The 10,604-nt window shown below is 39.7% G+C and overlaps 1 gene segment (V, D, J or C); it reads left to right on the forward strand.

Moving 5' to 3' along the window:
- The first annotated feature begins 58 nt into the window (after positions 1-58).
- LOC126048824 (T cell receptor beta chain MC.7.G5-like) lies at positions 59-10,346 on the forward strand. The segment is given in 5 exon segments: positions 59-1,328; positions 5,971-6,306; positions 6,691-6,708; positions 7,754-7,860; positions 10,008-10,346. Coding segments are annotated over 5 exon segments (561 nt in total).
- Positions 10,347-10,604: the final 258 nt, after the last annotated feature.

The following is a 10,604-nucleotide window of genomic DNA, read 5'->3' on the forward strand; positions in this document are numbered from 1 at the left end:
GGAGGGTGGAGCCATGGGTGGGATTGTTTTTGTACGAGGTTGTATCGTTGTGGGGACAGGTTCCACAATGATACATTCCCCATGAAGCCTTTACAAAAACCCATATGTGCGAAAAGCTTGTAGGAGAGTGTGTTAAGGCAGCTACGGAGAATTCTGCAGCACAGCAGGCATGTTCTGTCTTGTTTTTTCTTGATAGACCTAGCATGCTAGGACTTACTTTCACCATCTGAGAACCAAGCCTACCCTCTCTGGAAAACAAGCCAGGAGATTCTGAGACATTGAAATAATTTTCAGCAAGCCACATGGACTGCAGATGCACCTAAAACCTATCAGAGGACATGAAGCAGAGAATTAATATTTTTCTTCTGATGCAATAATGTTTGCAATAGGCCACAAAATGCTTCTTTATTAATGTGATAAAGGCTTTAGAAAAATAATTCTGATGTACCCGGTATCTTTCAGAGGGACTAAATAAAACGTATTGGGGTTCTCTCTCTTACATAAGCCTCCAGTTTCCACTGACTGACTCATGCCTGTGAGCACAAAGGTTTTCTCTAATCCTTCTCCACACTGTCTCACTGCAGTTCTTCCTAATGGATATCAAGGGTTTGTCTGAGACCAGCCAACTGATTCTTCTGGACTCTCCTTGTGTGGATTACTTTTAACCTATCAGAAAATTGAGTAGGATCCAGAAAGACTATTCAAGATGGCTGGCCTGCCATTGAAGGGAAAACAAATGGATTTGTTTTAGTTTAGTGCCACAAAGATGAACCACCTATATGAAAAGGCATGTGACTATGACAACCACAAAGCAAGTATTATTTGATTATTAACTCCACAAGTTACAGAAAGGAAGGCTTTGCAATGCTTAGAGTACAAGACTGACAGTAAGGAAGCTCTAGTTGTAGAGGAATTATATTTCTAGACAATTACAACCTCTACCACTTTGGGTACATCTGCATGGTTTCTACATCTGCAAAATCAGAACAGCAGGTAATATCAGTGAGATAACATAGAGATTAGAGAAAGGTTGTAAAACAACTTGAGGTGAAATGTAGACAATAAAAATAAGTATTAAAAAACTCTGAGAAATGCTTTTTTAAATACTACAGGTTATACAATGGGATTTCAAGCTGGTTTTCTGCCAAAGCCCTTCAGACAGAGATTGAGGGATCTTTGGGATTCCAGATACCATAAACATTGCTTAAGCTTCTGCTTACTAAACTCGGCTGCAGGGCATCCATTTTCTTAGCTTATGATACAACACTTTGTCACTGTGACCAACAATAAACTGACTTTCGGCGATGGCACAAAACTTACAGTAATAGGTAAGAAATTTTTATTTTTCTCCTTTAAATCACTTCAAAGTCAAGGTTTTCTCTTTAAAGATCTTCACTTATTCTCCCTTTCATTATTAAACTGGTGTTTTCCTGATGTGGTAGTAACCCAGTCTGCTTTGGAGAATAGACTAAGTTTAGAACTCTAGGTAGGGACACACATTTCACTTTGGAGAACTGAATGAATGCATTTTCAGTGAATAAAAAGTTGTCCATAGAAAGAATTAGGATGAGGAATTGGTAAAGAAATATGTGTATATCATAAGTATATTGTCTTAATAAATCAACATCTGCAAAAATCACTATTCCCCAAAAGTATTCTCCATAATGATAGTTCTCCTGGGGCTACAAGTGATTACAGACAAGTCAATGAAAGGCTATGTGTCTGGAAGGAACTGAGTTACAGTTACACTTTGGGACAGGTCTAGAAAACAAAATCAAGACTCTACAAACTTAAATTACTTTGGATCTTTTCAGGGTGAACTAAAGCATGTGTTATCTCAGATAACTGGGAAAGACAAATGAGCGTATTAGCATTTTTAGTTGACAAAACAGAAGCCACAAATAAATACTCAGCTTTATCATAAGCAATACTAACAGCTCTCTGCAGCTGTTTAATTCTTTATTGTTATAGAAAACAACTCTCCACAGCACAGCAAGTTTCTTTCCACAAAACAGGCTCATCAGGATGGTGATAAAAAGATCATTTAGGACAATGGTCTTACTATTTCAGAATAGATGCTAAAAGGCCACTGAAAACCACAGAAACAGAATATGTGGTTCATTTCAAATAAAAGTAGCTCTCAGGGAATGTTTCTCTCTGGGTCACACTTCTGGATTTGGACTCTGTCCAGAAGAAAACAAGGCTGCTTCTAAGACTTTGATAAATGATGGTGATCTCGTCTTCTCATTGTGTTGTTCCTGGAGTCAGAAGAATTGATGCCTCAGGCTTTTGTACCACCCCATTCCACTGCAGAGTAAAATCATTACAAGTGATAAAATTCAATCTTCATGGGAAAGATTCAGTGATCAGCACATTTTTTGAAATCCAGGAAGAATCTGAGGTGCCTGAGCTGGTGAAAATCAATACATTGATCCCTCATTGACCATAGTCAATTATGCAGCTAACTTTAGTAATCATAGCTAAGAGAACAGCGAGAATAAAAGCAGAGACTTCCTTCCAGAGAAGGAGAAAGTGAGGGATCTTTAGGAACTGCTACAATGGGGAATGTGGACCAGGGTCTTGTGTTATATATTACAAGTTATTTTGTAAGTAAAAAGACAGACAGACATTTGTTTTACAAGAGAATAATATTCATGATGTTGAAAGGAAATGAGGAAATTAAAGAAATGAGGATGTTTAATTGAAAAAAAGCAAAGAAAATTACTCTGTCTGCATATGGGAAATACTTTCTAATAGTACACCTAGATAATTAGATAAATGTCCTCTAAAGAAATGGTGAAAATTGCAACAACCGATTCCCCTAAGCCTGAAGCAAAAGGGCTCTGGAAAAAGGTATTTCTGAGATTGATCTCACCTGGTTAGATACACAGATGCGGTGGTGTTCCTTTAGGGGACCAGAAATTAATGTACGTTGTGTTTCTTCTTTTGCTGGTACTGCATGAGGGGAGGGTTAGTCCACAGGTTTGGCTCAGGGAACTGAGAGTAGAGGAGAGGTTTTCCTGCAGCTGCGAAACAGTGTGAATAATGAAAAACTGTACTTTGGCAGTGGGACAAAACTCACAGTTCTAGGTAAGACAGAAGCTGTATCTCTGTGATATATGTGATACTGGTTTAAGGGACAAGAGCATTCTTAATTAACAGCAGAATAATGATTTTTTTTTTTCATAGAGCCATGAGGACAGGATTAATGCTTTATTGGTTGCTTATTAAAATGGGATGTGCCTATATATGTAGGATTTGCAGGCACGAATTTTTAGATCCTTGTGTGTGCTGCCTTTGTCTTCCCTTACTGGGAACTTCATGGAGAAAGGTAGAAACAATTCTGTTTCCTCCTATTCTCCAAGAAAACATTGTATAGGTTGGGAATGAAGGATTGTTCTCTGGTCTGCAAATTTTTGCCATTCATCTATGTAACGATCAAAAGCAACATTTCAGAGGTAGAGTCTGGATTCTTGTGCCTGCTGAATCAGGCAGGGAAAGAGTAGTCTTGCTGGTACTTTGCTCCCTTCTCCATAGATGGTGGGCAGGCTGCCTAAAGTTGCTTTGGGACACTAGCTTCCTCTAACAGTCCTTTTCACGACTTCTAATTCTCAAAAAGGACTACGTTCTTTTTCTCTCGGTGCACTTTTCTCCTCTATTCTTTCTCTTTTTCCCCATTTGCTTTCTCTGCCTTCTCCCACCTCAGGAAAGGATTTAACATCACCTATATCAAGGCATTTTGGAATAACAGGGAAAAATAACCACCTGCTGCTGCCACATCTGATAGCAAACTGTAGAAATACACACTGGTGTCTGCTCCTTTAAACAGTACCATTTAAGGAACTAAATGGCTGGCAAGAAGAGCATAATGACACTGTGGGTTATAGTCTGATCATGTACAGCCGTGCTTTTTAACTGCGCCACTTAACTTTGGAGTCGGCACTTCGCTCAGAGTTATAGGTAAGTAGCTGTGATTAAACCAAGTGCTCAATGTGGAGGACACTTGAAAATTTCCCTTGCATTAAGGATAAGTAGCATATACACAGATGATTTTAAAATGAGAGTAGGAGTGAAAGATAACAAGAAATCATTAAACTGACCTTGCCATGATGGGAATGGAAGAACTGTGGTACTTTTTCTCTTAGGTGGGTGAAGAATGTGTGACAGGGAATGCATGAATTTATGCATGGAAGTGATTGTGCCAGTGTCTGCCATGAACACTGTGGAAGATCAGAACAGAATGGGCTGTTGATAACACTTTTTTCTCATCTCTGCTCTTGCTTGTACCAGTCTCCTTACTGCATTTTAGGCATGCTCATTCTCTGGCTTTCTTTGTCTTTCCAGTAGTTTTATTGTTCTTTCTGTCTGCCTTTTTCACCTGCCTTCCTCTTTGTCTGTTTTTGGTTTAGTCTGTTAAATCTCTCTCATTTTTCTTTTGTGTCCTCCCTGTCTGTTTCTGTGTCTTCACTCATTAGCCATTTAGGCTATGAGCCAATGAATTAATGTCAGAGATACTTTTAGGACGGGAAAAAAATTCATAAAGCCAAGTACTAGAAGGGAGCAGTAAAAGTGATCAACCTCTCCTCATATCCACTGGAAGGAAAGCAGAGCAGTGCCATATCTTCTAGGGAGTTATCTCTATTACTATCTAGTTACCTCTTCTGAAGTCTGTACAAACTCACACATTTTCACAGAAGCACCCCAGGGATCTTTGTAGAGTAAGCACTGACAACCATGATTAAGGTTAACAGTTGGAAGCAAACACTAGGGCTTAGGGGTCAAGTTCTATGGAGGATATAAGTTTCTGCTAATTCTGCTAATCCTCTCCACTTAGAAAGGAGGGAGTCATCAGAAAGAACAACTACAATTTATATTGTTATAGTGCCTTCACACTGAAAAAAAGTAAACATTTCCTCTTTGGCTCATAGTTCTCTCTGCATTTCTGTTTCCATGTGCACTCTGCAGACCTGGAATAAACCCTGGTGGGTTTACCATGCTAGATGAATAAAAAAGGCACTCTAATAACGTATATGACACACACCCCCCCGCCCCATGGTTTTTAGAGTCACTACCTAGCTTCTGAGTAACATCTCATTATTGCCCTGTACATCCTTTTGACTGTAGAAGTCTGTTGTCTTTAGTCTTCTATGTAGATATTAAACAGTTTAGGGCAGGGGAGAGCTTTTGATTTGTGAGTGTATAGAATCTTGCATCATTTTGGGAAGATGTGTAGTCTAGGATGAGGGCTTCTCATACCTAGGATAACCTAAATAATGAAGAACATAAAGAGATATTTCAGTCTTAAAAAAGGATGGCAAGGCCTGAAGCAAAACTTGTCCTAGGCAGATTCAGGTTACCTACATAAAGTGTTCTTCACTTCAGACAGTGAGAAGATTAGTTCCTCCCTTTCAAGTCACCTCTTAGATGGGGCTGGGGTTGCGGGGGGGGGTGGGGGTGGGGGGAGGGCTGTCCTGTAGGGTATCACCTGGCAGTATAATTCTGAAAACTGCAATAACCACCATGTTTTACTATGACTCCAGGAATGTAACACAGACAGTTGAAAATGCTTGTGCCTTATAAAACAATTAGTTGAAGATGCTTGTGTCTTTTAATACAGACTCATGTCTGTTAGTACAATATTACAAATACAGGCTTTATAGCACTACTGGGTACTTTTCTGCCTGTTTGCTCAGCTTCTTTTCAGCTTTCCTATTCTTCTGACAAATACTAGAAATTCAAATACTCATGCATTTCTGTAGCCAGACCTTTTATGTTTCTGTGTAGTGAGTGAAGACAAATGCTTTCAGTTTCCTGGTGTCTACCTATCTAATAGATATTAATCATCTAATAGACAGTTGTTAAAAGGCCAGATATATCAGGAGTCACACAGCACAAATACAGTACAATTTTAAGGGGTTTCTGACTGAAGACAGTAATGAAGGCTCTGGGCCATATTGCTTTCTGTTTCAGGGAAGAACGATAAAATCATACCTCCAGCTGTGGCCATCTTTTCCCCATCAAAGCAAGAGATCCAACAGAAGAGCAAGGCCACGCTGGTATGCCTGGCCTCTGGTTTCTACCCTGACCACCTAAATCTGGTCTGGAAGGTGAATGGTGCTAAAAGAACAGAAGGGGTGGGGACAGATGAGTTTTCCACATGGAATGGCAGTACCTACTCATTGACCAGCCGACTGAGGATCTCAGCCCAGGAATGGTTCAACCCTTTAAATCGTTTTGAGTGTGTTGCCAATTTTTTTGAGAACGGAACCCTGGAATCAATACACAAATTACTCTACGGTGATGCTGGTGAGTACAAAATATGTATCACCATGCTGTACAAACTAGAAATCACAAATCAAAAGGGTTATGATGTGAAACACTTCTATATCCAACTTCTACACAGGTGGTTGTTATGGCACAAATATATATGTAAATATGTAGGTATTTTCATATATCTCTTCCTACTCCTGGGCCTCTGTATGTTCATTATGATTATACATCTATAGTTTTTCAAAGTTTTCTTCAGATTTTCACTAAGAAATCTCTGTCATATAGTAAAATGTATAGTATAATAACATATATAGTACAGTAAAATTAATCAGGCAGTATATAGTAAACGGAAACTTCTAAAATTTGTGTTCTGTTTGTATTGAAGAGAAACTTGACTTTTAGTTCATTTTTGTCTTTCAGGTTGTGCACTCACGGAAGGTATGTCTGTCTTCTCACAGGCAAATATCTGTATGTATTTTAATTCCAGTTTTACTTAACACTAAGTACAACTTGTGTGAGATTTCTACTGTAAGAATAACTTATACGTCCTCATCTAACTGATTTGTGTGTTAGATTAAAAAAAAAAGACTTTGGGCTGGTTGTATGTGCATGCTGTATGTAGTTGTGGTTTGTTTTTTTTAGCTCTTCTTTATGATTCCCTTTCAAATTAATGGAAGAAATTTTGGAACCTCCCTATAGAGTGTAATTTGCTCTTTTATCATGTCCTCCAGTCCTTAACACTACCTTCTGCTGGGAAGCTGCTTGCTCAGCCATGAAAGAAAAAATTCATACTTAGCCAAGTGATTATGACATCAAGATTCAGAATCCAGAATTCTGAATATTTCTCAGTATCAAGTTCAGAATACTTCTGATTACAAGCCACATTCCCTTCCAAACTGTGAGGATATCCATATTTAAAATTATGTTTCTTTCCTCTATGTATGCATATTGGCACATTCTTTTATTTCACCAACTTCTATAATGCTTCAGGAATCTTAAGGCTGAACCAAGATCAGGCTGCTGTCTCCATACTACTGCAATTCCTTAAGAGTAAAAAAATCTACAAGAATAAAAGTTCTAGATACCATGTTATTCTGGGCTATGTAAAACTTCCCTGATATATAAGCAGCACTCACAAGGCCACTGACTATAACAAGTGAAAAAAATTCCCATCTTGTGATGCAGCTTAATTTGAGTTTCTAAGAGGGGCTTCACATGAACAGCGTAATTTTTCAGTAGATGTGACAGCACAATGGTCAAACATTCCCTATCAGGACATACTTTCTTTGCATAAAGCCAGTCTCTGTCTTTCCTAGACTCACTTTCTCTTTTGGTTCTTTGAATCACAGTGTTCTTTCCCATCCCCTGCTATCTTGTGTCGCTTAGCGAAAGATTTCAAGGCCTCTTATGTGATTAAAGCTATATTAGATTTAGTCTTTTGTGATGATGATAATTCAATACACAAATGATGTTTGATTTGCAGAGTCCTACTTGTGGTATGGAAATTCTCTGAAGCTCACTTACCTCATTCTCTGTGGCAAAGCCTTGCTCTATGCAGTTTTGGTCAGCAGTCTGGTGTGGACAGCCAAGGTAGGCTAGTGTACCACTTGAAGGTTAAGCTTACTCACTAGTACAAGGATCAGTGGATACAGACTAAATCTGTTCTCAGTTGTGGGGTTGTTCTCCATGTGCTCTGATGGGCTTTATGCAGGCTAATTTGAAAAAATCACAAGTTATGAGTTTTCTATTATTGTTTTTCCAGAACTCAAATAAAATCAATGCTATCTAGCAGAGAAATTCCTTCTCAAAATACTCTTTAAACACATGGAAAAAGATGAGAATGAAGGACAAATTCTCCAGAATGTAAAGAAGGGAAATATCAGATATATCATACTTTTTTGTAAGCATTGAAAAGGGACTCATGCCTGCTGTGAAAGTAATAAACAGCATTTTTTAGGAGTAAATGTGGGATAATCTGAACAACGATTTACAAAGATTTACAAAGAACAATGGGCTAAGTCTGAACAAATGGAAGAAGTTTAACTAACTACCAGGAAATACTTTCTATCAGTAAGTTTCTCATATGGCTGAAAGATGTTCCTAGTGAGAGTGGTGGAAGCCTCAAAGCTTGTTCCTTTAAAAGCAGGACTGGGAGATATATTTGAAAAGTAACCTGCTAGAGTTGAGGGTGAGTATGAACACAATCTCAATTATGGGTTTGTGTCCTTTTTCAAAGATACTAGAGGGAGTAGGTTTGTACTTTACTGGATCACAGTCGTAGATCATAGAATGGTTTGGATCAGAAGGGATCTTTAAAGGTCATCTGGTCCAAACCCCCCTGCCATAGGCAGGGACATCTTTCACTAGATCAGGTTGCTCAAAGGCCCATCCAACTTGACTTTGAACACTGCCAGTGATGGGGCATCCACAACTTCTCTGGGAAACCTGTTCCAGTGTCTCACCACCCTCATCATAACAAATTCTTCCTTATATCCAATCTAAAGCTACCCTGTATCAGTTTAAAAGTGTTGCCCCTAGTCCTGTCACTGCAGGCCCTGGTGGAAAGTCTCTCTCCATCTTTCTTGTAAGCCCCTTTGTATATTGAAAGGCCACAAGAAGGTCTCCCCAGAGGCTTCTCTTCTCCAGGCTCAACCACCCCAACTCTCTCGGCCTTTCTTCACTGGAGAGCTGTTCCAGCCCTCTGACCAGTTGTGTGGCCTTCTTCTGGACCTGCTCTAACATGTCCATGTCTGTCTTGCACTGGGCCCCCCAGCACTGGATGCAGTACTCCAGGTGGGGTCACAGGAGTGCAGAGTAGAGGGCCAGAATCACCTCCCTTGACCTGCTGGCCACGCTTCCCTTGATGCAGCCCAGGATACAATTGGCTGTCTGGGCTGCAAGTGCACATGGCCGGCTGACATACACTTTTTCATCCACCAGTATTGCGAAGTCCTTCTCCACAGGGCTGCTCTCAAGCCATTCATCCCACAGACTGTACTGATCCTGGTGATTGCCCCAACCCATGTGCAGGACCTTGCCCTTGTTGAACTTCATGATGTTCACATGGGCCCACTCCTCAAGCCTGTCCAGGTCCCTCTGGGTGGTATCCCTTCCCTCAAGCGTATCAACTGCACCACTCAGGTTGGTGTCATGCAGACTTACTGAGCGTGCACTCAATCCCACTACCAATGACACAATGAGAGCGGTATTAAATGGTATCAGTCCCAGTATGGACCCTTGAGGGAAACCAGTCATTACTGGTTTCCACTTGGACATTGAGCCATTGACTGCAACTCTTTGGGCATGGTCATCCAGCCAGTTCCTTACCCATGTAACTGTCCATCCATAAACCCCATATCTCTCCAATTTATTGGCAAGAATGTTGTGGGGGACCGTATCAAAGGCCTTACAGAAGTCCAGGTAGATGACATCTGTAGCTCTTCCCTTGTCCACTGGTGCAGTCACTCCATTATAGAAGGCCACCAGATTAGTCATCTAACACACAAAGTTGTATGTAAAGATATTCGTTCAGTATGTAAGTAAATAATTTGTACAAGTTAAGACACTTCCTTGGTACAAAAAGGGGAGAAAGCATGGAGGTACGTGGTCATTTCTGTTAATGCTCTCAGGAAACACAACAGTTGGGACACATAAATATGATTTATTTCCTAAATTATTGTATTTGTTCTGTTTGCTTCTTTTTTTAAATTTGTTTATTCTGTTTTGTTTTCAATTAGGCTGGTGGCAAGTTGTATAGAGAATAAATCAAGAGTCCTCTTCATCACATCAGCAGGAACACAGCAAATTATACTTTCTACCTTTCCATAGCAAAGGATTTATGCTTCCATCTATGAACTTCTGAATATTATTTCTTGGTGACTCTCTGTCCCCCTCCTGTTCTTTCCACTTTGTTGTAATCACTGCTGGGTGTTCCCTGTACTTCCATATCACATTGTATTGTATCGTATTGTATCATATCATATAGTATCATGTCTTTAAAACTAACACCTTCTTAATGATCAGAAGCTGAGAACCCAGCTCCTTGAACTAGGAATAAAGTTTTAGCTTCTTTTCCATTCAAGAAGCATGAGTTGTTTTTTAATTTGGTCTTTTGTAGCAATAATGTCCCACAACAAAAACTTCCAGTGATGTGTAGTACCATAAGGAATTCACATTAAAGAACATTCACTGATAATCCTTATAGGAACAGCTTATCTGGTATAAGAACAGTAGAAGGCTCATCTGGTACTTACACTGTGTACCAACAACTGGAGTGGGGCTGTAGGCTTCAGAGGCTTGCATAGTCCAGTACCAGTGACTGGGAGAGTGAGCAT

This window comes from Accipiter gentilis, chromosome 21 (genome assembly GCF_929443795.1).
Source record: "Accipiter gentilis chromosome 21, bAccGen1.1, whole genome shotgun sequence".
In the NCBI taxonomy this organism is placed as follows: domain Eukaryota; kingdom Metazoa; phylum Chordata; class Aves; order Accipitriformes; family Accipitridae; genus Astur; species Astur gentilis.